This window comes from Physeter macrocephalus, chromosome 12 (assembly GCF_002837175.3).
Source record: "Physeter macrocephalus isolate SW-GA chromosome 12, ASM283717v5, whole genome shotgun sequence".
Taxonomy (NCBI): Eukaryota; Metazoa; Chordata; class Mammalia; order Artiodactyla; family Physeteridae; genus Physeter; species Physeter macrocephalus.
In genome coordinates, this window is record NC_041225.1 from 22,833,765 (window position 1) to 22,860,501 (window position 26,737).

General features: G+C 53.9%; 1 protein-coding gene across 8 annotated transcripts; it reads right to left on the reverse strand.

Moving 5' to 3' along the window:
- Positions 1-25,326, reverse strand: FHL2 (four and a half LIM domains 2). 8 transcript variants are annotated; one of them, XM_028497070.2, is made up of 7 exons: positions 25,045-25,326; positions 14,633-14,810; positions 6,889-7,063; positions 6,363-6,391; positions 3,096-3,265; positions 2,182-2,368; positions 1-269 (listed from the first exon to the last, which is right to left on the reverse strand). In XM_028497070.2, exons 5-7 carry the CDS (start codon positions 3,252-3,254, stop codon positions 118-120), a joined length of 498 nt encoding a protein of 165 aa, XP_028352871.1. In that variant the 5' UTR covers positions 3,255-3,265; positions 6,363-6,391; positions 6,889-7,063; positions 14,633-14,810; positions 25,045-25,326; the 3' UTR covers positions 1-117. The 8 variants fall into 8 exon arrangements, with proteins under 8 accessions (XP_028352871.1, XP_028352873.1, XP_028352867.1 ...); XM_028497072.2 differs by lacking the exon at positions 25,045-25,326 and adding an exon at positions 24,744-24,832; XM_028497066.2 differs by lacking the exon at positions 25,045-25,326 and adding an exon at positions 22,613-22,923.
- Positions 25,327-26,737: the final 1,411 nt, after the last annotated feature.

Consider the following 26,737-nt stretch of genomic DNA (forward strand, 5'->3'; position numbering starts at 1 on the left):
AGGCTTAAACAGACGTGAGTACCGCTGAGCAGCGCGGAGGCAAGTCCCCAGGAGGCTGGTGGAGCCGGGTGCAGCGCGAGCAGGGGCTTGGGGGGCTGCGGGGGCCCGGGGAGGGGCTCAGATGTCCTTCCCGCAGTCAGGGCACAGGATGTCGTCCCTCTCCGTGAGGAAGCCTCGCCCCACCAGCGACAGCGAGCACTTCTTGCAGTTAAAGCAGTCGTTGTGCCACTGCCGTTCCTCGAAGGAGATGTACTTGGTACCGCCCAGTCCTGTGGACGGAGGAAGAGGACACGGATGAGGATGGGGGCGGGGGGGGAGTCCCACGTGGACCCGTTCAAAGCCCGGCTGGTGCGATGTGATCGGTGCTGGGCTCCACGTTTAAATCCCAACCTGTGCTCAGGTCGGGGAGCTCCTGAATCGCAGGAGAAAGAGACAGACGGGCTCCACAGCTACATGACAATCGCCGCGTTTGTGTGCCCCTCCCACCCGAGTGAAACGCCTGAGTCGCGGAGCCGATTTCTCCCACCCCTTCCTTCCCTGGGAGCCTCAGGTCTGGTGCTCAAAAATTTGGCGATTAGTGAATGAGGCGCCGAAGGGAGCACAGACGAGAAAGATGTGAACGTCTCTGGAACTGCCCAGAACGGCCTCACGAAAGAGATGCCACGTGGGCGGGGGAAGACGGATGGGCGCGCCTGCTGCGGAACAAGCCTCAGCCGCGCACGGGACTCGGAGGTCGAGGGGAGGCCGGCGGGACGTGAGAGCGGGTTAGGAGGACGCGTGGGCAGTGGAGAAAGCCATCCTTCATCGAAACAAGGGAAGCGGGAACTCATTTCGGTTGGGGTGTCTGACTCTGTCTGATGTCGACTTCTTATCAAATGTTTAAGGTACGTTGGCCACCTGTTACAACACAGGTGGTCTGTCCGGCCCCCAAGGCCCCTGAAACAAAATGGAATCAAATACACGGGGTAATCCTTGGTGAAATCTGGATGACTTGCGATTACAAACTCTTTCCAGAAATAACGGCTCAATCTGCCATGTTAAGAACAAGTAACAACACTGGCTAACAGTTGGGGGTCTGAGTAGCAGGAGTCCGTGATCACCCAGCAGTTAGCTCCTTTTGTGAGTTAACTAACTGCCTGAGGTCTGGCATTAAATCCGTTCACGCGTGGGCTAGTGAGTGACAGGACTGGGGCTGAACGCAGGTCTCCAAGGTTAGTTCTCGTTCTTTTTTTTTTATGATATAGGAACTTTTTTTTTCTAATTTAACTTTTTTTTTTTTTTTTACTGAAGTGTGGAATTAGCAGGTGTAAACTAATATACAGAGGATGGTCCTACCCTAGAGCGCAGGGAACTCTACTCAATATCCTGGGATGGACCACAATGGAAAAGAATATCAAAACGGGAATCTCTGTGTAAGTGAGGCCAGTTTTCTGATACCACACTCCCTCTCTGCTACTGATGGCGCTGCACCAGCAAAGCTTCTCACCTCCTTCCCTAAACATCTTAAACGGCCTTTACCCATCCTAGGCCCACAATGCCGAGAGACCCGCAGATCACACAGCCCGGGCCCGGGCCCTGAGGCAGAACCAAACGAGCGATTCAGGCCAGAGAGTCTCAGGACTTTCTGCATAAATGAATCATCTGAGACGCTTTTAAAAATTCTAGCACCCAGCTCGTCCCCCAGAGTAATTAAATCATGACCAGGCAGCAGACACGTGTAAAGTTCCCCAGAGGTGTTTAAAGCGGGAGCATTTCCAGGACGAGTCCCACCAGCCCGCCACCTGCTCTCCACTCTGAATTTGGGGCGCATTCTGTCGCTCACCCAGATTTGGGCTCTTGCTCCGCCAAGCGCCTGGGGGGTGGGGAGGGACACCCAGCGCGTGCGCCCCGCAGAGGCCGGGGAGCATCTGCACAGCCCAGCTGCTTCCCTGCGCCTGTGCGGGGTGTCAGAGACTCGCAGCCTGCGGTTTGGAGAGAATCCAGCCGAAAGCAGAAATAACGCCTCCGTGGATAAGAGGCCGCGGGAATCGGGGCGCGGGGGGCGGGCGCAGGGAAGCGCCCAGCGTGCGGGGGAGGCGAGCGCGGCGGCCCAGAGTCCGCACGCGTGAACAGATCCACAAGCCAAAGCCGGGCAGCCACACGGGGGGCGGGGGGGGGGCGGGCCGGGGACCGGACGCTCACCGCTGATGGGGCTGGCGCAGCCGGCGCACTTCTTGGCGTACAGGTCGCAGAAGCAGCCCAGGCAGTAGGCGAACTCGTCGCGGGACGTGAAGCGCTGGCCCGACAGCGGCTTCTTGCAGGCGGTGCACACGAAGCACTCGCGGTGCCAGGGCTGCTCCCGGTACGTGACGCCCCCGCTGGTGATGGGCTGCGGGCAGAAGGGCGTGAGCTCCCGCAGGGGCCTGTGCCTGGCGCCCTTGTCCCGGCCCTCGCCTCTGGAGGACGCGCGGTCCTCGCCCAGCTCGCGCCGCACCGGCGTCCGGGTCCCAGAGACGCTGTCCTCCGACGGCAAGGTCACCCCCGCCGCCCCTTCCCCACGCTGCCAGGCCCCCGCTGCAGACCCCGGGTCCCCGGTCGTGACGTGGGTACCGGGCTGTCTGCCGGGGCGGCACTGCCTCCTGGCCGGCAGGAGGGCGAAGCAGGGAGACCGCAGCTCAGGGGCCGGGATCCGATGTCACGCAGCCCGGCCGCAGCCCCGCCTGCGGGCAGGTCCCTGTGCGCTACTCTCTACCACCAGGTGCACCTGCTCCAACGGCCTCCTCAGCTACTCGGGTGGAAGGAAGAGGCTTAACAGACACCGTGCGGCTGGGCTTCTCGGGTGGAAAAAATGAGCCCAGAGCCCGCCTTCCCTCCCTGTGGTCTTAGGACGCTTTTCTTTCTTTAACCTGATGCAACCCCGGATAGTGATGAGGGATCTGTCCCCACCCCAGGGACAGGCCTTTCCAGTTTCCTCTTCCCCTCCCCGCCCCCCCACTAGGGCTAGGGCTGCTCCTTGTTTATTCAAGGAGGACGATGAACAAAGACACCTTAGGGATAGGTGGACGCTCTTTCGGAAAGGACAACAGGTGTGCAAGGGCCAGGGGGAATAGAGGTACCTTTTTGCACTGAACGCACTGCAAGGCATACTGCCTTTCATAGCAGGGAACGCAGAAGTTCTGGCCGTCCTTCGGGATGAAGCTCTTGGTGCCGATGGGCTGCTGGCAGCGATGGCAGATGAAGCAGGTCTCGTGCCAGCTGCTACCCTTGTATTCCATCTTACGGGTGCCTGTCAGGGGTCGGGGAGAAAGGAGGGCAATCGTGATTCTCACTAAAGGCCCCAGGCCAGACCACGCATGCCTTCTGCATGTTCTGAAGGACAGTCTTCTGTCCACCCCAGAGCTCAGGGTACTGTCCCGTCCCAGGTCCGTGGGAGGGCGCCCGCTGGCACCCCGCAGCCCCAGGGGGTTTGGTGCAGACCGTGTGGTCCTTGCGCAGCATCGCCAGCAGAGGGCGGCAAAGCTCCTTCTCACGGGCTGCGGATGAGGACGCGCCTCCGACAGAGTCCACCGCCTGGTGGAAACGTCTTTTTCTGATTCAAAGGAGCAAGCGAGGAACCCGGTGAAGGCCTGGTGACAGCGTGACCCCGGCCGGAGGACAAGGTGCACCCGCTAGTTGGGGCTCAGCCTCCCTGGGTGGGGACGGCGCCGTGCACCACGGTTGGTGATTTGCAGGTGTGGGCCGGGGGGCGAGCTTTGCACTGAGCGGGGGACCTCTGTCCTCTATCTGATTTCGCTGCAGAAGCCACACTGACGGTCTGCAGTGCTTTCACCTTGATTTGGTTGTAGCACTTTCTAAAATCAAACCAAGGAAGGAAGCTAGCGCTCAGGTCTAGGTATGTTTTTTGGGGTTTTTTCTTTCTTTCTTGTTTTTTTTAAAAGAAGTATCTAGGGCTTGCTTTTTTTTTTTTTTTTTTTTTTCCACACACCAGGCCTTTTCCAGACACCCTGCCTCTGGTGCTCAGTCCGTTACCTCTCCTGACTTCTCCCATCTGTTAAAATCAGCTTGACCTTCGAGACTGCTCAAAGGTGACGGCCCCAAGCCTCCCTTTCCTGGCTGCCCTTCTCTGGGCTTGTGCCTCTGTCACAGGAGGTACCAGCCAGGCTTCTCCACCGTTTCTACCTAAAACCCTCCACAGCAGAGACGGCGAGATGCACATCCCTGGGGAGGAGGAGGGCGCTGTCTTGAGATCAGCCTGCCAGAATCAAGAAAAATTCACCGTCTACTCTAAGATAGACATATATTTGTCTTTGTCAAAGGGGCAGTTAATATCTTTCTTCCCGGGGCTTCCCTGGTGGCGCAGTGGTTAAGAATCCGCCTGCCAATGCAGGGGACATGGTTTCGAGCCCTGGTCAGGGAAGATCCCACATGTCGCGGAGCAACTAAGCCCGTGTGCCACAACTACTGAGCCTGCGAGCCACAACTACTGAGCCCACGTGCCACAACTACTGAAGCCCGCACGCCTAGAGCCCGAGCTCTGCAACAAGAGAAGCCACCGCAATGAGAAGCCCGTGCACCGCAACGAAGAACAGCCCTCGCTCGCCGCAACTAAAGACCGCGCGCAGCAATGCAGCCAAAAATAAATCAATAAATAAATTTTAAAAAAAAATCTTTCTTCCCAATTTGGAATTTCCAGGCTGTTACCCTGGGAAGCTGTGCCTTTCCCCACACACGTGGCCCACAGCTCGGGTCCAGGCAGCTGGGCATGCTCGCCGGTCAGTCTCCCCGCGGAGTCAGGAGTCTGACTCTAAATTATCCCCGGGGCCTTGATTCTCTTCACATGTCAGTGTGACCCCAGCCGCTGTGTGGACTAGCAGGACCCAGCAGGGTACCTTGGTTTCTACAAATTGACATTCATTCTATTGAAGTTGAAAATTCAAAACCCTCATTTGAAGTTCATCCTGCACATCTTTATCCTGCATTCATGAATACAGAGAATTTTAAAAATTACTTTTAAGGTGCATTTCTTTGTGTTCAGTTCCATTCACCAATGTAGTGAACTGAACTCCTTTAAAAGGACACTTGAACATTTAATGTCTTTGACATGCCTTTTAAGACCCTCAACTAGCAAACCGGACCTCAAGTTCTTCCTCTTTTTTTTTTTTTTTTTTTTTTTTTTAAAGTAACCCCTATTTTTCTTTTCTTTTACTTATTTATCTTTTTGGCCGCGTTGGGTCTTAGTTGCGGCACTCAGGATCTTTTGTTGGTGCGCTCGGGCTTCTCTCTAGCTGTGGCACACGGGCTCCAGGGCGCGTGGGCTGTGTAGTCTGCGGCGCTCGAGCTCTCCTGAGGCGCTCAGGCTAGCTGCAGCGCGTGGACTTAGTTGCCCCGGGGCACGTGGGATCTTAGTTCCTCAACCAGGGATCGAACCCTCGTCCGCTGCATTGGAGGGCGGATTCTTTACCACTGGACCGCCAGGGAAGTCCCTCAAGTTCTTAGGCAATTGTTGAAATGAATTAAACTAATAAATATGATGAATCCTAAAATATCTTAAGTGTCAAAACCATTTCCAAATTAAGAAAATTCCAGTGTAAAACCACAAGCCTAAATCACTTACTTGCACGCTTTCAGTCAGAATCATAAGGTTAATTTACTCTTTAGACCAATTTTTTTTCTAAACTTCACCCACACTTTACCAGATTATTTAACACACCATTATTGCTCTGAGTTGGATTCTCTTTATATGTGTGCCCTTAATTCTAAACCTTCCCAGGACTAAAGGAAGTGTATCTACCAAAGAAGCTGTCCTGAGAACAGATACCTTCCAGGGCAATTTGCAATTTGAGGGCTCCCTGTGCAGCTGTATCGAGCTTCCTAAGAGCTAGGGGTCCCGGCCTGTGCCCCTGACCCCCACTCCCCCAGCCTGAGCCTGATTCGGGGGCCACATCCCCAAAGACGGTCAATGGACAGAGTCCTCTCCGGTTTTAAGTGGCTCTCTGGTAGGGATGCCAGATTAACGAGGTCCCAGGTGGGATTAGCTGAAATTCCGATTTGTCTGGGAGTCCTGTATTTTATTTGCTAAATCTGGCAAGGCTACACCGTCCAGCCACCCCGTACTGGTCACACAGAGGACGTCACTGACCCTAAGTAGCCGATGAACCATCCAAGGTCCAAATCTCAGGCTCTTCTCGCCCGCACTGTGTGCGTGTCTAACAAGATTCGTTTTTTAAATTCTGTATTGAAAAATTCCATAAAGTATTTTTGTCCACTCTGTTCTTTAAAATGAAAGATTCCTCTCTCCCATAAAACAAAGAAACCAAAGTCCCAAAGAGCAAGGGACACAGTCCCATCCTCCCCCACCAACAGACAGGTCACCCATCACTGGCCTTGGCACTGGAACCAGCTGCCACCGAGCCTGCCGGGAACATAACCTGCATGAGGGCACAGCACCCAGCTCCGGCCCAGCCCCACCCATCTGCCACAGTAACCGACGGGGCAGGAACTCCGCGCGTGCGCAGAGGGCGCGGAGGGGGGGGGGGGAGGGCGCACACACGCACAACCACGCCCGCGCCCGCAAGCCACCGAGCCTGCCGGGAACATAACCTGCATGAGGGCACAGCACCCAGCTCCGGCCCAGCCCCACCCATCTGCCACAGTAACCGACGGGGCAGGAACTCCGCGCGTGCGCAGAGGGGGCGGGGGGGGGGGGGGGAGCGCGCACACACGCACACTCACGCCCGCGCGCGCAAGCTCTGCGGGGGCGAGCGGGAGGCAAAGGGGGCGGGGGAAGCGCGCACACGCACGTTCACGTGCACACGCACGTTCACACGCACACGCACGTTCACACGCACGCGCACAGACACTGTCTCTCTGTCTCTCTGCGGGGGCGGGCGGCAGCGGGTTGGTGCCCACCTGGCATGATGCTCTTCTTGCACTCCTGGCAGCGGGACGAGTACTCCTGTGAGTAGCAGTCGGTGCAGAGCAGCTGGTCCTCCTTGGCGGCGAACGGCTTGTCCACAAGGGAGCCCCTGCACCGCGAGCAGTGGAAACAGGCCTCGTGCCAGTGCCGGTCCTTGTAGGACAAGTCCTGCAGGCCCAGAGCACACGAGACGTGAGACGTGAGAGGGGCCGGGGGCGTGGGCTCTGCCGGACCCACGGCGAGGGGGGGCAGATGGGCAACGAGGGGCTGGAATGAGTCAGGTAGGATGCTTCTCTTGCTGTTCTTAGGGCCACTGTTTAGACAGGGGTGTGTGCGAGAGATGCGTCTGAAAAACGAGTGGCTTTCCCTTGGGGACTGTAAGAAAGAGAAACGGCACGTGAAACTCATCAGCGCTTCTCCTGGACACACAGACCCCGGGAGTCCTCTGGCCGCGAGGACGCTGGGCAAACCCAACTGTGCTGGATGGTGGCTGTGGTGCCCGTGGGAGGCAGGCTGGGCTGCTGGGAAGCTCAGAGACAGAGCCTGAGGATGGGGCCCTGGGTCAGCCTGGTGGAAAGCAGGTCAGGAGAGATCCAGCAGGTGCCATCAGCTGAGCGTCGAAGACCCGAGGATACGGTGAGCTGGGCAGAGAAAGGGCACAGACCAGGAGGGCAAGACAGAGGGGCGCCGGGCGGAGCTGTGCCGCGGCTCCAGGTAGCCGGCTGGGAGAGTTCCCGCAGGGCTAGACGGAGGAGGCCAAATGAATGAATACAATTCAGCACTGTCTTTGTTGAGACTTTGAAAGTCGAACAAACCATTTAAAAGTCCCATCTGCTGGGAATTCCCGGGTGGTCCAGTGGTTAAGACTCCGTGCTTCCCTGCAGGGGGCACGGGTTCGACTCCTGCTCGGAGAACTAATATCCCACATGATACAAGCGTCGTGGCCAAAAAATTTAAATAATTAAATAAATAATGCCCTGTCCACTAAAAAGAATAATCAGCCTAATTTAAGAAGAGTAGGAGTTTTTGATCATGGGATCACTGTTATAACACTGATTATAAAATAAATGCATTTAACAGTTTTTTGTGTGGAAAACAGGATGGTAGTTCCTCAAAAAATTAAAGAGAATTACCGTATGATCCAGCAGTTCCAATGCTGGGTATATGCCTCAAAGAACCAAAAGAAGGAATCTGCAGACCCACATTCACAGCAGCCAAAGGGGGAAGTCACCCCAGCGTCCGTCCACAGATGACGGATAAACATGGACTATTATTTAGCCTCACAAGGGAAACAAATTCTGACACACACTACAACATGGATGTCCTCTGAGAACATGCGAAGTGAAATACGTCACTCGGAAAAAGACAAATACTGAATCTTCCACTTACATGAGGTCCTGGAGGAGGTTAAGTTCAGAGGCAGGAAGCAGCCGCGTGGGTACCCGGGGCTGGGGCAGTGCGGGTGTCAGTGGGGACAGAGCTTCAGTTTTACACGATGAAATGGTCGCACAACAGAGTGTAGGTACTTTGCACCACTGAACTGTGCACTTCCAAACAGTTAACATGGCACATCTTATGTTACGTGTATTTTACCACAATTAGAAAATAAGTGTTGATTATCACGTGGCATGTGGAAAGCACCCTTCCGGAAGTTCAGCGGGTCCCCTCCGCGAGCCCCACCCCGCTGAGCTGCGAGCCCGGGAGGGCGGGCTGCGAGCGAACCGGGAAGAAAGGAAGCCAAGTCCAAGGACACCTGCCTTTGGGGCCTGACCTTCAACACAGCCCGGGGGGACCCTCCACGGACGACATCGTGAGAGCAAAGCCACCAGCTGTCACTAGTTGCCCTGGTTAGCGAGTCCCATAGGACGACGGAACCGCGCATCGTTAGGGGACTGGACGGTCAGGGGAAAAAGCTCATTTAAAACGACCTCGTGGGTCAAAAGCACTGCAGGAATCCACTTGCCTACGGTTAACATTTCCGGCATGAAAACACATGAGCTAGGTTGACAAGAGCTGATTTGTTGACAGACATCTGACACCAGAGATTTCCCTCGAAATCTGGGTACCACCGCCCTGTGCTGACGACACCGTAAGCACCCAGGCAGGACTTCCAGACCTTCTGGAGGCCCAGCTCCCGGCCTCCACCCCCCGAGGCTACTGGTCACTTGCTGTCCTGCGTCCCCCGTCCTGAATTCGAGGGAAGGACTGCTCACGCCCTGGCTTCTGCCTAGCCCTCCAGGCTGGTAACAGCAGCCACGTGGAAACATCCCCCCTTCCGGGTCCCACCCCCATCCCGCCCCAGGGAGCTGGTCTCCGTCCTTCCCAGATGCCGGCTCAGCTGAGTCACCAGCCGTCCCCTCCCCTGGAGCATCGTGACCCCCCACACAGCTGCCCCCTTGTCTGCTCCTCTCAGACACACACACACACACGCGCGCGCGCGCGCGCACACACGTTTCTGCATTAACACTCCACAGCCCTGAAATGTTCATTCAGGGGCATTTGATAATTCTCAAACCTTCTGATGAAATGTTTTTCCTCGAGATAAATACCAACCCACGCTCCTGCTCTCAGAAGCCTCAGTGAGTCACAAACAGTCTCTGAACAAGCTAGCATCACTGTCGGGGGCGGGGCCGTGGGGAACTGGAACCGGTCCACCCCTGTTCCAGCTGCAGCCAGCGGTGACTGCCCTCCGGTCAGCGCCCTGCACACCTGCTGTGCCACCAGTGCTCGCGGGGACCCAGGAGCACACTGTCTAAAATGCCTGATGTATCTCATCCCAGTGCTTAAAGCGGAGGGCTTCAGACTCAAACCCTGGCTCTGCCACGTATGTACCTGCCGTGGGGCTGGAGGTGAGTCACCTGACCTCTCCCAGCCTCACATCCACCCGGGGAAACAGGGATGACGGTGAAGCACTGACAACGGTCCTGGCACATTGTAAAGGCTCCATTAATGTCGGTCTTAGATGCCAGCTCGTGGTGACAGCAGGTGCCCCGAAGCGTCACTTGCTGAGATCACATTTACTCGTGAAGACGGGGATGGAACGGACGCCCTCACCTAAGCTGCGAGCTCCTGGCTCAGTCACTGCTCTGTACAGTGCTTTCAGCCTCCGCAGCCCTTCTGATTCTAAAATTCTTAGTCCCCTCTTCCTTGATCTCAGCCGCACAAGAACCCCACGGAATAAGGTGTATTCCCGTCTGATGGGCGAGCAAGTTTAACGTAACAACGCTAGGACGCGGTGAGCCCCGTTTCTTGCACCCCCCCTGCCGACCTGCAGCCCGGGAGCATCTCTGCAAGCAGGTCTCAGCGCGCTCGCCCAGCCTCACCCTCAGTCTCCTCTCTCAGCCCGCGCCCGCGCCTGACCTCGTTAGGCCCGCCCCTCCGCCCCCGCGCCCGCGCCTGACCTCGGGAGGCCCGCCCCTCCGCCCCCGCGCCCGCGCCTGACCTCGGGTCAGTCTCCTCTCTGACCCCGCCCCCTCGGCTGTGAGGCCCCGCGCGGGCACCAGCCGCTCGGTGACGCCTGTGTGGCCCTGCAGGCCGCTGTGCCCCTGGTGCCACCCCCGCGGGCACCCCCGGAAAAGCCCACGTCATGCAGCTCGCTCAGGACCACACATGGACGCCCTCATCTGCTGCTGTGCTGCCGGGTTTCCCGTAATCCTTCTCTTGCGGGGTCCTGAAAAGGGAGTCTCAGTCAAGTTGATAACTCATGTCACCACCTCCTCCGGAACTCACTTCTGCAGAGTCCATGCCCTGTGGGCGCGGAGGTGGGAAATGCCACTGGCTTCGGGGGCTTGGGGCTTGTGGGGATGGACCGGAAAACGGCACAGAAAGGCCAAGGCTCCAGGTGAGGTTAGGTTGATTCGACCCGGCGACTGAACCGAAATGCACGGCTGCTCTGAATGCTCGTCTGTAAAACTGGGTTCCTAGCGGCTCTTTCCACCTCTGGTGTTCACGGCTCCAGAGTTCTAGTTTTTAGTACCGAGCTAGTCTGGTCTCACTTAATTCTGTCATGTGTCCAGTATGCCACGTGGTCCCCAAAGATACCATTTAGATGCTGGAGGTTCAAGGCTAAGACATATGGACACACTGACTGATTTTCAAGAACTTGGAAATGTCCTAGAAATACCCTGGTTTTAAGGTTCTGGAGAGAGAGAGCACGAAGGGGAGAAACAAAAAAAAGGAAGAAAAAAAATCTTTGACACGTCGCAGAAAAAAGACCAATGCTAATCTTATGCACGCAGAGTGTCATACATTGCAGTAAAATGTCTGATAAACAAGGTAAGAGAAGGCCCAAACACTTCCTTTCAGAATTTATATTTTTCCATTTCAGAAGTGTTCCTCATATGGGAAGCGCTTGTGGCTTTGCTCCGAATGTGCCCTTGTTGAGACCTCAGCTGAGCCGCAGGGGGGAGTCAGTGGCCTGGAGGCAACCCCTCGCCCACCAGTGAATGAGGGCAGCTCCGGGCAGGGGGTCCCTCACCCTCCTTTACACCCTGTCTACCCCTCCTGGGCTGGGAGAAGCTCAGCTTCCGATTCCCAAACCGGCCAGTCCTCAAATCCATGGGGTTTCACCTCCTCAGTGGATCCGCCGTGTCATCCGTGCTCAGCACTTTGAAAAGGTGTTCTGCACTTTGAGACTGTCAGGCTACCATGTCCCCAACTGCACATTCTTTCAAATCCTTGAAGAACGACGCTGTGCAGTCCTGTCCCAGGTGTGCCCTCAAGGGGACCTGTTTATTTTTTTAATTTATTTTTACTATTTATTTTTAATTTTTGGCTGCATTGGGTCTTCGTTGCTGCACACGGGCTTTCTCTGGTTGCAGCGAGCGGGGGCTGCTCTTGGTTGCGATGTGCGGGCTTCTCATTGCGGTGGCTTCTCTTGTTGCAGAGCACAGGCTCTAGGCGTGTGGGCTTCAGTAGTTGTGGCACGCGGGCTCAGTAGTTGTGGCTCGCGGGCTCTCGAGCGCAGGCTCAGTAGTTGTGGCGCACGGGCTTAGTTGCTCTGCGGCATGTGGGATCTTCCCGGACCAGGGCTTGAACCCGTGTCCCCTGCATTGGCAGGCGGATTCTTAACCACTGCACCGCCACTAGGGAAGCCGCCAATGCTGGTTTTAGACCTGCGGAAGGTCCTTTGACTGTTACCACGTCTTCCTCTTCGCAGCCCCCTCCAGGCACGCGGGTGGGTGGGTTTGGAGGCCTGTCTGACTTTATGGCACTGCTCGCAGAGACACGGAAAACCCAAAGTCTGAGCCAGGTACGTGGCCCAGAGTTTGCTAAAGGCACCAATTTGCTGATGGGAGGGACCAGCAGCCATCTCTGAGTACTGGCCCAGCTTATCTTTTCTTTGGTTTCTTGACTTTTTGAAGCCTGGGACTTAGGTAGACCTATCCCCCGAAAAACATCTGTAATCAGGCAAAAAAAAAATATTTTGCTGGTATCCACAGGTGTCCAGGAAGAATTTCCGGAAGAGCATAAGGTCAGAGGATCATAAATTTTTATCTGTATTACCTGTTGTCAACTATTCCACTGGCCATAAAAATGAATGATTTTTACCCCGGAGATCACAGCATTTCCTCAGAGTTAACTAAACAGAAAGAAAGAACAGAAAGAGAGTCTGCATAGAAATGATGCTCAAACACAGGTAAGCTACCTATGGAAGCAGGTCGTCCTGAAGTCCTGCCTGCCTCATTTGAAAGTCAGTCAATACCCACAGCATCAGCCTAATCCCCGGTGGCTTGCATTATTTTAAGTTATACACACGTCCTTCGGAGGGAGACCCAAGTGGGGCTTGTGGCACCCCTGCTATTTTCAGACAAGAGAACGGCCACCAGACCCGCCAGCCTAGCTGCTCTGCCCAGCGCCCCGCCTGCCAGGCTGGGGCTTCTCTTCCCGAAGTGCAGGCACTTTTTTCCTGCCATCACTTCCTCCACAAAACCAACTTCATAATTACTTCTGAAAGCCGAGAAAACCGTTCCAAACATTCAGAAGCCCCAAATGGCAAGGTCTAACTGCAAGTTCACACTCTTCCCTTCCCACATGCGCAGAATCACGTGGCGTAACTCCAGAGAGTGAGCCGTTATCCGGGTTGAAGAGTTCAGCGTGATTGACGCCTGACTCTGCAGCAGTCTTGTTGATTTTGGCCCCGTTTGGGGAATTCTTGTTTATCTGCTCCTAAAGCATGTGCTGAAGGATAACTAGTTTCAAGGGTCTGTCCACTAAATCATACTGAAGAAATGATCAGTGACTTCGCTTTTGTTTTTACTTAAGCCCCCAGGCAAGGCTGATGAGCCCTAAATCTCCAAAACATCTGCTTTAAACTAGAGTTGTTTGTCAGAATGATATCTGAACCTCTCACCTACTTATGTCTTTTCCAGGTAAAGCCTTTATAAAATAATAATTGTTTTCTCTGCTTTCTTAGTTCTTCCTCAAAGCGGACATTTTTATTGATGTTTCTCTAGTGAAAACTGATAAAGAGACAGGGCGAAGCTTCAAGAGGCAGGGGGAGGGAGCAAGTTGCAGGGCAGGAAGCAGTCGGGAGAGAAGAGGGGGTTGGAGTTTTCCACACCATCAGCTGCTCCTTAGAGCACTGAGGGCACGGTAGCTACACACCACGAGAACCCACGATGCAGGCTCCCTCGTTGTAGCTCCCTTTTATAATCGTGCAGACGGGCACAGAGGGGCCAAGCCATGGGCCCACGATCACACAGCCGGTGAGACGCAGAGCCAGGATGGAACGGGGCAGCTTGGTGTCTGAGCTCTTGGGCTTGGCCTGGAGATGAACGCAGTGGGCCTCGGACACACATCACACAGAGCTGGAGGTCGGAGGGCAGGCGGCTTTCAGACAAGCAAGGCCAGCTACTTCTGCTCGTGGTCGTAGCCAAAGCTCTGGACGTTTTAAGGCTTCCACGGGACCGGTGCCGAGTCCCGTTTGCCTTCCGCTCTACGTGCCAGTCCTCTGTGGAGCCACGACACGTGGCTGCAGCCTGGGCTCAAGTGGGGGCATCCCATACCCTTTGTCTCTGTTCAGAGCAGAGGCTTCTTCCCCGTAAGACGGAAATTATCCCTCGACTGTCACTGAACACCTAGCGCCAGGAAGCCGGCTGCTTACTGAAGGATGGAGGCAACAGAAGCAGGGCAGACACGCGCTGGACGGCTCCGGATCGCCCCCAGCAGAGCCAGCCCTAACTGCTCAGCCGGCAGCCACACATCCTGATCCTCCCCACGAAGAAGAGAAGCTCCCCCGACGCCCCAGTGCAGGCAGGGCCTCTCAGCCCCTCCGGCCGGGGGTGGGCGCCGGCTCTGCCGCGTGCACACTCACCGCGCCAAGACTGATCGCGCGCACCTGCCCCACGCGTCAGCCCAGGAGGGAGCGCGCTGCCCTCGGGGGAGCACGGGACTGGGCGGCAGGTGGCTGGTTAGATAAGGATGCCGACCACGGGGCCATCACAAGTGGACCTGGGGTGCTCGGCGCCCACGTCCTGGAAAGGCCCCCACCAGCTGCAGCGGGACTGGGACGGGCAGAGACCAAGTCCGTGGGGAGGAGGCTGGGAAAGGCCGGTGGAGGGTCCGAGCCCAGCAGAGGGGCCTCCAGGGTGTCCAGGGTGACGAGGACCAGGACGTGAGCGCAGCTGTGGTGAGAGGCATGTGGTTCTCGGGGAGTCCAGTGTGGGCGTCCAGGGGCTTGGGAGGCCCGAGGGAGGGCGGGGAGCACGGGGCTGGGGGCCGCCCAGGGGCGGGTACCTTGCAGTCGCAGCCGATCAGCTTGCCGCACTCCTCGCACGTGCTGGCGAAGAGGGCCTCGAAGCAGGCCACGCAGTAGGGCTGCTCCTCCCGCAGGATGTACTTCCTGCCGAGGAGGGAGTCCTGGCAGTGGCGGCAGTCGAAGCGCTCGGTCATGCTGGCACCGGATTTCTGCCACCTACCGGGGAGGAGAGACAGGACAGGCTCAGTGAGCGCGCGCGATGTCCCGAGCACAGGGCAGCGACCGTCCTGCTCCGTTAGGGTCGCCTTTCCCGTCGGTGGCTACATCCTCTGCGTGAACAACTGACACTCACCCTTGAAGCGGGTGTAAGTTTCAATGATACTTTTAAAAACTTAGCTGGGGGCAGCTCTGTGTCCGAGTACATTCCACTTCTTTAACAGTCCCAATTCTGGGTGACCGTGTCAGAAAACGTGATCTCAGTTTTTGGACCCAAGAAAGAGCTGGCATCAGAGCCCTCATCCCCTGGAAGGAGTGTCTGCTTTCAAACGTGGGACGCAACCTCACATCTTCCCGTTCTCCCTGCCCCCAAAAGAGCACAGCAGGGATAGAAAACAATATGCTCATTGCTATAAAAAGACTTTCCGTGAGCTCCCCTTTATGATTCATGAATTTGAATAAGAAGAAACCACAGGAGCCAAGGGAGGGGTGTCAGAGCTGGTAAACCTGAGGCCACGGGAGCGGAGCGTCACCTCGACCTGGGCCCCCGCCCAAGAGGAGGCGCCCTGGGGGCCTTATTCCGCCCAGATGACAAGACTGCCCTCTCTCAGCCCAGGTATCCAGGAAGCAGGAGAAAGGGAAAGGCTGGCTTCCAAGGACAGGGATTATCAAGGAAGGAAACACAGTGACGCAGTCAACGGCCACTCCAGGCGACACCTCGAGCTGCATTTTTCCAGGATGAGTGTGGCGTGTGGCGGAGCAGAAAGGACAGGGTAGGGGCAGAGGCGGGCGGGAGGTTTCACCCTCCCCCCTCCCCATGTGGTTCCTGCACAAACATGTCAGCACTACCCCAGAAGGAGCCGGTCTACCCTGGGAAGGCTAGGTGTGGAGAAATCGCCTCCGAGCCATTAGAAACACGGTCCAACTTCTTTAGAAATATCTTCTCAAGTGGCAATATTTGATTTGCTACCGGTGAAAAAGCTTTATAAATTATTAAATATGGAGACAGGTTGACTGTGTAACTCTGAGCGATGTTTCACAAACTCTGATTACACCTGATTCCATTTTCAGTCATTTCCACCCACTTAAGAGTGAAATTCCAAAATACCACCCCAGGATGCAAATGAAATATTGCTGCCTGGTTTATGAGATAATAGCGAATTTGATAGTGTTTATTTATTTTGTACTCCTGTGTATATAAGATCCTGACAACTGTAAACAAAGAAATGGACAACTTTCAAGCATCCATACTTGGTTACTTCTGTGTTTACAGGACAGGTTTTTCCCAAAAGTATGAAGCATGCAGCTGGACACATGTGGCGAGAGCCAGCCCCCTGAACTGCTCTTCCTGGAGTTAAAGAAAACATTGTCTGGACATTCTTGCAATAACATCACAGATGGGGTTCTTGAGCGTTTAATTTTTGTTCTGAAACACAACATGTAAATGTCCTTTGTCCTAAGGCCATCCTCAGGTTGCAGCAGCTATGTTGGCAGAAGATGCAATGCTTTCCTGTAATTCCTCAGTTACTGGCCTCGAAAGTGGCCATCGTTTAGTTCATCGCAGTTAAGCGCCGTCGCTCCAACATACAGATTTTTCGAATAAAGGCTGCCATTTACCTGTGGAACCTTCTTTGCCTATTCTGGTCACACAAATTTAAGAATAATGACTTGAGGATTTGAAATAAGAACAAGGAAAGGAGATAGGGCTATAGATCATAAAATTTTTTAATCTGGAAACCATCTGGGAGATTATCTATGACTACCTCATTTTATGGATGGAAAAACTGGAGGCCAGGAATAGTAATGAAAACAGAAGATTCATATGAGCGTTCCCAAACAGCCATCTCACTTAGAAAAAAGAAACTCCCGATCTAAATGGAAAGGTGGCTCCGTGTGGGTTTGGACAAGCACAGGCCCTGTGGGGGAAAGGAGACGACAGACCATAGGCTGTCGGAGCACCACTCCTGTGCTCTGGAGCCATCAAAGTGGGGAACTGTTTTCGTCCCAGGTAAGGCCCTGGCGATGCTCACAGACCTGGGATATATGCTTTCTACCTCCTCCAACTCTGCAGGACTGGGACAGAAATCGTCTAACAGAGTAAACTGTGAGAACACACAGGGCTCCACGTCGGCTGAAGGGGACCGAGGTGACCCCGAGACAACGCCCCCATCACTGAAACCAACTCCCGGGAGGACCAGTGTGGCCGCGACCTGCCCGGAGGGTCCGACAGCCCCCGTTTCTGCAGGACTGTCTTGGACGCTGGTGGATCTCTCTCCCATCTTGTTCCTTATCTCCTCTGAGAAGTCACTCCAGTTTTATTGACTAGGACAGCACTTCTGCTTAAACCAACAAGTTGGGGTGGAAAGTGAGACCATCACTAACGAGGGGCAGAGCAGAGGACACGAATCTGACCGCATTTCCGGCAAGTTACAAGAAGCACAGACCCTGAGCATCACAATTTCCCACGGGCTACGGAGGAGACTAAGAGCGTCCCTTCCACCACCAAGTGTTTAAAACCAATTCTTCTTTAAATCAAATGCTACCAAATAGAAAATTATTATACAAAATTGTGTATTTAAAGTTATACGATCCATCTTAAGCCTCTTCTTAATGGCAAAAACTTAGCTATAGCCTTGCATTAGACGCCTCCTATAACTCCATTTTTTAATCTTATAAAATGCCTGGTTGGGCTTCCCTGGTGGCACAGTGGCTAAGAATCCGCCTGCCAATGCAGGGAACATGGGTTCGAGTCCTGGTCCGGGAAGATCCCACATGCCGCGGAGCAACTAAGCCTGTGTGCCACAGCTACTGAGCTGCCAATGCAGGGAACATGGGTTCGAGTCCTGGTCCGGGAAGATCCCACATGCCATGGAGCAACTAAGCCCGTGCGCCACAGCTACTGAGCCTGCGCTCTAGAGCCCGCGAGCCACAACTACTGAACCCACGTGCCACAACTACCAAGACTGTGCACTAGAGCCCATGCGCCACAACTACTGAGCCCATGCGCCACAACTACTGAAGCCCGCACCCCTAGAGCCCGTGCTCCGCAAGGGAAGCCACCGCAATGAGAAGCCCACGCACCGCAACGAAGAGTAGCCCCCGCTCGCCGCAACTAGAGAAAGCCCGCGTGCAGCAACGAAGACTCAACGCCGCCAAAAATAAATAAGTAAATTAATTAATTTAAAAAAAAAAAACAGAACATCTTGGGGTTTTTTTTAACCTAATTGCGCACAATCTGCTTACCCTCTGTCAACTGCCGTATCCCTCCCCGCGGGTTACCTGTCACTCCTGCCCATCACCTGGGGCACAGGCTTTACTAAAACGTGTGCTCTATTTTTATCTCCTCAGGTTTAAGAACTGTCGGTGTCTGGAGTTGTGGGCTGGTGCGGGGGAGGGAAGACAGAAGAGAAACAAGAAGGGAGGAGGAGAGGAAGTGGAGAGGTGGGGAAAGGAGAGAAAGGAAGGAGGAGGAAGGTGGGAGGAGGGCGTTTAGAGCCCAGGAAGCACGTGCATTTTTTTTTTTTTTTTTAACCGGCAACATTTCTTGGGAATCAAGGGAGGGGCCGAGTTTCAGGTGTTTCCTGAACAGGAGGCCCTTTGGGCCGCGAGTGTCCATGGAGCACCCTCTTCAATGCTCCCTTTTCTCAACTACGTACTTTAATCTGACCGCAAAGATGCCATTTGCCTCCTGCCCCTCGAAACCCACACGTCTTTCTCTATCCACGCTGCTCCGGGAGACTGCCCTAACATCCCCGATTCCTCCAGAGAAATCTGTGAGCATTCCCAAAGCCTTCCCACAGGCAGGAAGCAGCCTCAGTAAGTCAGTGCCGAAGAAGCCATGCCTGGCTTTAAATGCCCCCCGGGTCCCAGGTGGGAAATGCCAGGCTTACCAACATCCAGAGCTTTTTAGAGAGAATTAAGAAAATTGGTCTGTTGCACGTGGGCTCGCTCTTTTGAAGAATGTATCGGAAAATGCAGTGTTTTCATGACACCACAGGATATGCTGACTGCCTGTGCACCTCCCAGCCCCCAACCGTAAGCCCCGCGAAGGTGGACCCTAGGGTCACCGCGGCCACACCAGGTGACAAACACGGGTCAGGCGCTTCATAAACACCTGGGGAGTGAATGAACGGACACACGGACGGGCGGCGGGTGAACACAAATCTCCCAGAGCACAAACATGCAGGCAACATCCAGAGTGGAAACGAGGAATGTTTTATGTGAACAACCCACTTTGCATAGCAAACCCCAGATGTAATGGGGCTTGGCGTCCAATGCTGGTACAATTTCTAATGCAACAGATCCTGAGCTGCATTCTTTCTCCTCCGCCTCTGGCCTCTTCCCCCTTCCAGATACACTGCTGCTTCCACAGTGGGTGGAACTGTTCTTACTGTGTTTGGATCCAAACCCATGTGAACACACAGCTGCACAGCCCCGGATGAGGCCTGGTCAGGCCAAGACACACAAGCCTCACCATGGGATGCTCCCAACATCTCTGTGTGGAACGGCCAGCTCCCCTGACCCAGGCTCCAGGTACCAGTGGGGCCCTGGGTGTCCTACACGGATGCAGCAGCCTATAAATCAGAGATCCTCTGTCCAAAGGCAGGGGCTCTCACACCAGAAGGGAAGCCAGAGAACACTCTGCACCAGTTTGTTTTTCTCTGGACAAAAGGATCAACACACGAACCAGCTTTGCTCCCCCAACACTCTTTCCGTTAGTCCAGCTGAACTGTTTCTCTTAAATAAAAATTCTGGTGAAAGGGAGAGGGACACCAGCTTAAGGGATGTTGCTATTTTTAAAAACATATTATAAGGTATTTAAAATTCATTTGAAATCCATTTTGAGATTCTCCTAAGAATGACTATGCCTACTGCTGTATATTTATGGCTTCATTTACTGAGCCTTTTCTGACTATACAGGCAGGGCTCAGGGAGGTATTATAACGTGATATCTAAACTGGTAACTTTCAAAAACGTTTAACAAGCTTGATTTGTCTATGCTCACGTTAAGAAATGTTTTGTGTGAGAGACAAGGCTTGAATAAGGTGAACTGCTGTCTTTGGAATTATCTTTTGGATACTGAACATGGGAAATAACAAATATCAGATTTCTGACCTTAAGACCATAAACTAAGAATAGTGACACTCGTTTTGATGTTCTGCGGACTTTTAAATCCAGTCAACAAGGATATATTAAGTAACCTCTCTTTTCTAGGTACCGTCTTAGGCCCTGGGAGACTGAGGTAAAACACACAGTCTCCGAAAGAGTTTAGTTCTAGCTCCAAAGAGTTTAAATCACCTTTAAGATACTATCTGGATATTTAATCTCGAAACGTGTCAGTTCTGTCCACGCAGGACAAGCATCATTACGTGGGCTAGGACAGCAATCGGCCTCAGGTCCGTAACTAGCTCGTGGGGTGTGTGTGTGTGTGTGTGTGGTGTGTGTGGTGTGTGTGTGTGTGGTGTTGTGTCTGGTGTGCGTGGTGTGGTGTTTTATGTGGTGTGTGTGTGTGTGGTGTGTGTGGTGTGTATGGTGTGTGTGTGCTTTTCTGTCATTGGTCACACTTCAGATGTAGCCAGATGGGGTTAGGATTGGTGTGCTCTGCTTACCAGCTGTGTGTGTGTGTGTGTGTGTGTGTAAAATCAACTTTCTTCAGTGAAGAGTAAATCTATATTGGTGCAGCCACTATGGAGAATAGTATGGAGGTTCCTTAAAAAAATTAAAAATAGAGTTACCATATGAGCCAGCAATTCTACTCCTGGGCAGTGTGGTTTGTGTGTATGTGTGGTTTGTGTGTAGTGTGTGTGTGGTGTGTATGGTGTGTGTGTGTGGTGTGTGTGTGTGGTGTATCGTGTGTGGTGTGTGTGTGTGTGTGTGGTGTGTATGACGTGTGTGTGTGGCGGGGGGGGTACCCCACCCTCTCTCCCTCTGCTTCCTGGGAACGTGGGGTCCAGTTACCCATGTCTGTTTACACAGAACAAAAGGAAAAACCCTCACTGCCCTTCATGCGTCTCCTCCCATCTCCAAAGGGCAGCTCTGGGTTTGCTCTCGTCCGCCTGGCCTCCCATCGGCAATGATCCCAGCTTCCAGGAGAGGCTGGCCCCTCACTGTCCGCGAGGCCCTGCTCCGCGTGGTGTTTCTCTAGCAGCACCATCAGGGCCCTGGCACAGCAGGCGGGCACACTTCCTGCTGCTCCCTTCGCTTGCTGCCTAAGTTGCCTAATTCTTATTTGTTCCAAAAGCTGTACCACCAAACACAGACAGACCTATTTTCTTGAAACCTAAATGTTTACAGGCTTCAAGCATGCTCTTTTACACTGGTTTTATTTACCCATGAAAACAGGGCAGACGAACTTCCCTGGTGGCGCAGTGGTTAAGAATCCACCTGCCAGCTCAGGGGACACGGGTACGAGCCCTGGTCCGGGAAGATCCCACATGCCGCGGAGCAACTAAGCCTGTGTGCCACAGCTACTGAGCCTGCGCTCTAGAGCCCGCGCGCCACAGCTACTGAGCCCGCGCGCCTGGAGCCCGTGCTCCGCAAGAAGAGAAGCCACCGCAATGAGAAGCACACGCACCGCAACGAAGAGCAGCCCCCGCTCGCCGCAACTAGAGAAAGCCCGCGCGCAGCAACAAAGACCCAACGCAGCCATAAATAAATAAATTTATTTTATAAAAAACAAAAACGGGCAGCCACTTCTCCTGTGGGCACAGATACTTAGAAACACCTAAAGGAGATCTGTTAAGTCACAGACTCAATCAGGGCTGGCAACGTGTGGCTGACAAAGGCCAAGGATGAGTAGGGTGACGTGATGTCCAAACTCAGTGTGTGAGAATCACCCATGAGAAGTGGACTAAAGATGGACAGACCAGAGGCTGCCCTGAACCTCTCATCAGAGACCCAAGAGGGTGGGCAAGCACATTTTACAGCGAAAGGAAAGTGAGGACCACCAGTAGCAAAGGGGTGATGGAATCTTAAAAAAAACAAGACTGAGAGCTGGTGGGGAGAACTGGGAAGCAAAGTTACTGGGGAACGGTAGTAGTCAGGGTTCTCCAGAGAAACACGGAGGCTGGAAGTCCCAAGCAGCTGACGAGCTGGAGACCCAGCAGAGCTACTGCGTGGTTCTAGTCTGAGTCTGAAGGCCTGAGAAGCAGGGCGCCAGAGGTTTAAGTTCTAGCTCAAAAGCCGTCAGGCTCAAGACCCAAGATGAGCTGATGCTTCAGTCTGAGACCAGAGCCTGGAAAGGATGGGGTCCCAGCTCCTCTAGCTCAAAAGCCATCAGGCTCAAGACCCAGGATGAGCTGATGCTTCAGTCTGAGACCAGAGCCTGGAAAGGATGGGGTCCCAGCTCCTCTAGCTCAAAAGCCATCAGGCTCAAGACCCAGGATGAGCTGATGCTTCAGTCTGAGACCAGAGCCTGGAAAGGATGGGGTCCCAGCTCCTCTAGCTCAAAAGCCGTCAGGCTCAAGACCCAGGATGAGCTGATGCTTCAGCCTGAGACCAGAGCCTGGAAAGGACGGGGTCCCAGCTCCTCAGTAGGGCAGGGGGAGTCCCCTCCTGCTCAGCCTTTTATTCTATCCAGGTCTCCAGCTGATTGGATGAGGCCACCCACTTGGGAAGAGCACTCAGACTACAGATTAAAATGTTAACCACACCGAGAAACAACCTTCACAGACACACCCAGAAATAACATTTGTGTCTCTGGCACCTGGTGGCCCAGGCAGGTCGACACAAAATTAACCATCACAAGAGCTAACACCGAAATCCACCAGTCAGGACAAGAGAGGCTGTTCCCTTTAACTCACCCCAAAGTCACAATGCCAGCCTGGACTCCGGAAGACTGGGCTCTCAGTCACTAGGAGAACGGCTTGTGCGTTCAGTTCAAGGTGGTCATCTTCAGGAAGTGACTGCTCAGTATAAGTCCACGGGACCAATGTGGCTCTGATAAAACTGTCCTGAGAAAACCACCCAGGAAGTATCCAATGTCTCTTTCTGCTCATGGGAGCTCACAGAACTGGGTATCTCCTGGCGCTGAGTCAGAGCAGCTTACCTAAGTTACCTGCCTACTCCAGCCCCCTGCTGATAACGAGGCAGCCTGAGCCCCAGAGGCTGGGGAACCGGCCCTCAGTGCCGGGCAGGAAGAGAACCCAGACCTCCTGAGCCCAGTATGATTTTTTTCAATATCCTGCTGGGTGGGCCCTTTTGTCTTCCATTTAGAGTCTTTTCAGTACTGGAAGTGGTTTCATAACAACCTCGGGTGAAAGTATGCAGACTAAGCCCTCAATGCAATGTTCGGGTGCATCCGCCATAGCTTAGTGGTTAGAACTCAGGCTCTCAAGTTAAGAGCTGCCTGGGGTCAGCTCTCAGGGTCACCATTTCTAGGCTGGAAAACCTTGAGTAAAGTTACCTTGATCTCTCTGTGCTTCATTGTATCTGTAAAAGGGAGGGTAATATCCAATTTGTATACACTGCTTCTGATGTGCAGGCAACCCTGCAAGCCGGCCACCATCTTATCTGTCTTTTCCAGCTGCTGAAACTGAGGCACCATGGGATTAGGTGACTTGGCCAAGACTGCACCACTCGGGGCTGATGGACGGGAATGCAGGCTCAGGCAGCCTAGCTCCGGTTCAAGCACACGGGCTACCTGCCACACCTGCCTCGTGGCACGTTTGTACCTGAGCCTACCCCACTGTGCCTGTGGTAAGCCAGCGCAGCCCTCTGAACATGCAGCTGTGCAGAAGCACCGAGGCGCGCCACGATAACAAACACTGAAGAAACCCCATTCTACATATTAACTGATAAGCCTTAAAAATTCAGGATGCAAAACACCGTGAAAAAATTCATATAGGTGCACAATAAAATGTTCTTCACTGTTTGCTTTTATAGAAGTTTAACAGGCAGCCTAGGAATTCCTGTACTTCTCAGACTTGCCCCAAATGTTTTTTAGTTGAAATCACCTCCAGGATACCAAAGCCTCTCCCTCTAACCTATTATTACAAAACACACACAAGCAGGGGTTAGCGCCGAAGGGGTGGGAAGTATTTGGCATTGGTTCTGCACACAGTTCTCCCGGCTATGAGCCCCAGCTGTGATTTAAGTGCCCTAGTGCAGCTCATTTAACCTGGTTAGACTAGTGAGAACGGAAACCCAAATGGGTATCCGAAAGTAAAGAGAACTCTCTTCATTTGTCAATAAAACATTTAACACTCTCTTCCTGCAATTTTAGGTATGCTAAGGTATCACACGAGTAGTTTAAGATTACTACTGTGTTCGTCTAAAACAAGCCCTTTTTTTCCTTTTTTTTTTTTTTTTTTTAACCCCAGCTCATTTAACCTGGTTAGACTAGTGAGAACGGAAACCCAAATGGGTATCCGAAAGTAAAGAGAACTCTCTTCATTTGTCAATAAAACATTTAACACTCTCTTCCTGCAATTTTAGGTATGCTAAGGTATCACACGAGTAGTTTAAGATTACTACTGTGTTCGTCTAAAACAAGCCCTTTTTTTCCTTTTTTTTTTTTTTTTTTTTAACCCCGGTGGTTCAGTAGTTCAATTTCCCCACGGGTCGAGGCCTGAGGCCACCGGCAAGCCCCACTCCTTCCTACCGCAGGGAAAAGCCTGGACGCCCAGCCCTCTGGGACCACTGGCTTGGTGACCCTCCTCTCCAGGAGGAGGGCTGCCTTCCTCCCTCCGGGATGGGGCGGGGTCCCTCCCACCCAAGGTCCCCCCGGGGGGTCCCCGGGGCCCAGCTCCCCTGTCCCCATGTCCCCCCACTGCCCAGCACCCCCTCCCCAGACGTCCCCACCTCCCCCGGTTCCCCTGCCCCGGGGTCCCCCTCCGCCCAGGCTCCCCCGTCCCCAGGTCCCCCTCCGCCCCCGGCGCCCCTGCCCCCCGGCCCCCCGCCGCCGGCGCCCTGGCCCGGCTGGAGCGCACTCACCGCGCGGCGTGTCGCGGACGGCGGACGGCAGCGGAGGTCCGGGCGGCTGGGCCCGGGGAGAGGCGCGCCCCGCCCGGAGAACCCCGCGTGTCATTTGACCAAATAAGGAGACGCTCGCTGGGCGGCGCGGGCGGCGCTGCCGCGCGGGCGAGCGCCCTGGGCTCCGGGGCGGCGCTGGGGACCCCGGCCCTTTGTTTGCCGCGGGCGTTTCCTCCGTCCTGCGGCGTCGCGGGCGCCGGCTCCGGGCTGCCGCCGGGTCCCGAGCGCGCGGCGGCCCGGCCGGGGAGGGGCGGCCACTTACCGGGTCCGGAGGAGCGGGAGGCGCGGGAGGCGCGCCGAGGACGGGGGTTGCGGAGGGGGGCGTCTCCCCGCGGCCCCTCTGCCACCCAGTGAGCCTGCCGGTGGCAGTTAGAACGGGGAAGGCCGGGTCTTTGTCCCGCTGGGGAGGGGAGGGGAAGGACCAGTCGCCACACTGCAGGCCGAGGGCTGCTCGGACGTTCTGTGGCCCCCTCCGGGCCAGGAAGACCGAGTAGAGGAGGAGAAAGCGCCTCCCACACCAGAGCCCAGGCCCCGAGCCCGGCCTGGGGGCGGTCAGAGGCGGAGAGCTCACGGCGGCCGGGATGCAAACGTCCTCCGCGTTCAGCCGGGCCGCCGGGTGGGCCAAAGCACCGTGGGCAGGCGGGTCGCGTTCAGCATCAGTGGGCCTCAGAGAAGGGACGCTGTCGGATTGCGTTCCCCTCTTTGATGCTCTGTGCCCCGTGATGTTTTAGCGGCTCCCCATGGACCTCCACCACCGAACCACAGAACCTGAGCGCCATCCTATTCACTACCACCTACTGAGATGGAGCTCTACCGGGCATCTCGTTGGATTCTCAGCCCCTTCAAAGTTAAGGGTTAATAATACCCCCGTTTTACGGTGAAGCAATTTCAGCTCAGAGAGGTTTGCTCAAGGCCTGCTGAGCAGTAATTATGGCAGCTGCCATCTGACCTGGAGTCTGTCAAGGCCAGGCCCTGTTATCTCATAGAAGAGGAGGTGCCCCTAGTCCCGTCAGTTACTCCAGGGCCGCTAGGGGCTGAGACTCGCCCCAGACCTGAGCCCCCAGAACTCTGCCTCGCCTGCTTCCTGCCTGAACCTTGCAGCTTCTCACCAAGAACGGAAGTGTGGGCTCCCACCGACAGTCAAAGCAGGCCCTATATTGAAATACAGGGCAAACTGTGTAGAAAAGCCTTTCCCTCTGACAGTTTACCTAGGTATGTTGTCTATTTAGTTGCAAATTACAAAGTGATCTCCTAGTTCTCAAATGATGAGCCTAGAGTTTCAGTTTGTAAAAACAAGTTGAAAAAAATAATGAAACATTAATTTCTTCAATTATTTTCTTTTCGGTCTCTTTTGGCTTACTTGATTTTATTTTACTTTTTCTTTTAGCTTTCTGAGTTGAATGTTTAATTCATTTAATTTTTTAATTGATAGTTATTTGTTTCTATAAATTTTCTTCTAATAACTACTTTAGTTATGCCACACAGACTCTGATATGTTGTGTTTTCTTATTATTTTAAGAAATTCTACAGTTTAATTGTGTATATTTCCTTTGACCTAAAGGATAGTGGAACATATTAAATGACCCTATGGGGATGTAATCAGCAAAATCGAGACTCTGGAAGCAAATTCACTCAGTTTCTACAGTAATATCACTCAGGAAAAAAAAAAAAAAAAGACAGAAAGAAAGGAGAGAGATGGAGGAGGAAACCAATAGATTAAAAGACTTAACCAACTGCAATGAATGGATGGATCTTACTTAGATTCTAAATCAAAGAACAAACTACTGGAAAAATAAGTTTTCATGAGACAATCTTGGGAAATGTAACACTAACAAATGGTGACATTAATAAATTAATATTAATTTATTTTAGGTATGATAATGAAATTATACACACACATATTTTTAAAACCCTTACTTTTCAGAAATAATACCAAAATGTTTACCAATGAAAAA

What these genes read in the sequence shown, in the direction of transcription:
- FHL2 (XM_028497066.2), bottom strand. Translation starts at nt 22,807, where the DNA reads ATGAGCAGAAAGAGACATTGGATACTTCCTGGGTGGTTTTCTCAGGAC. An exon ending in GCTGGCATTGTGACTTTGGG is followed by an intron (nt 14,811 to 22,612) that starts GTGAGTTAAAGG and finishes CCTCCCCGGTAG; the next exon opens with GTGGCAGAAATCCGGTGCCA. An exon ending in CAAGAAGAGCATCATGCCAG is followed by an intron (nt 6,392 to 6,888) that starts GTGGGCACCAAC and finishes TGTTCCCGGCAG; the next exon opens with GCTCGGTGGCAGCTGGTTCC.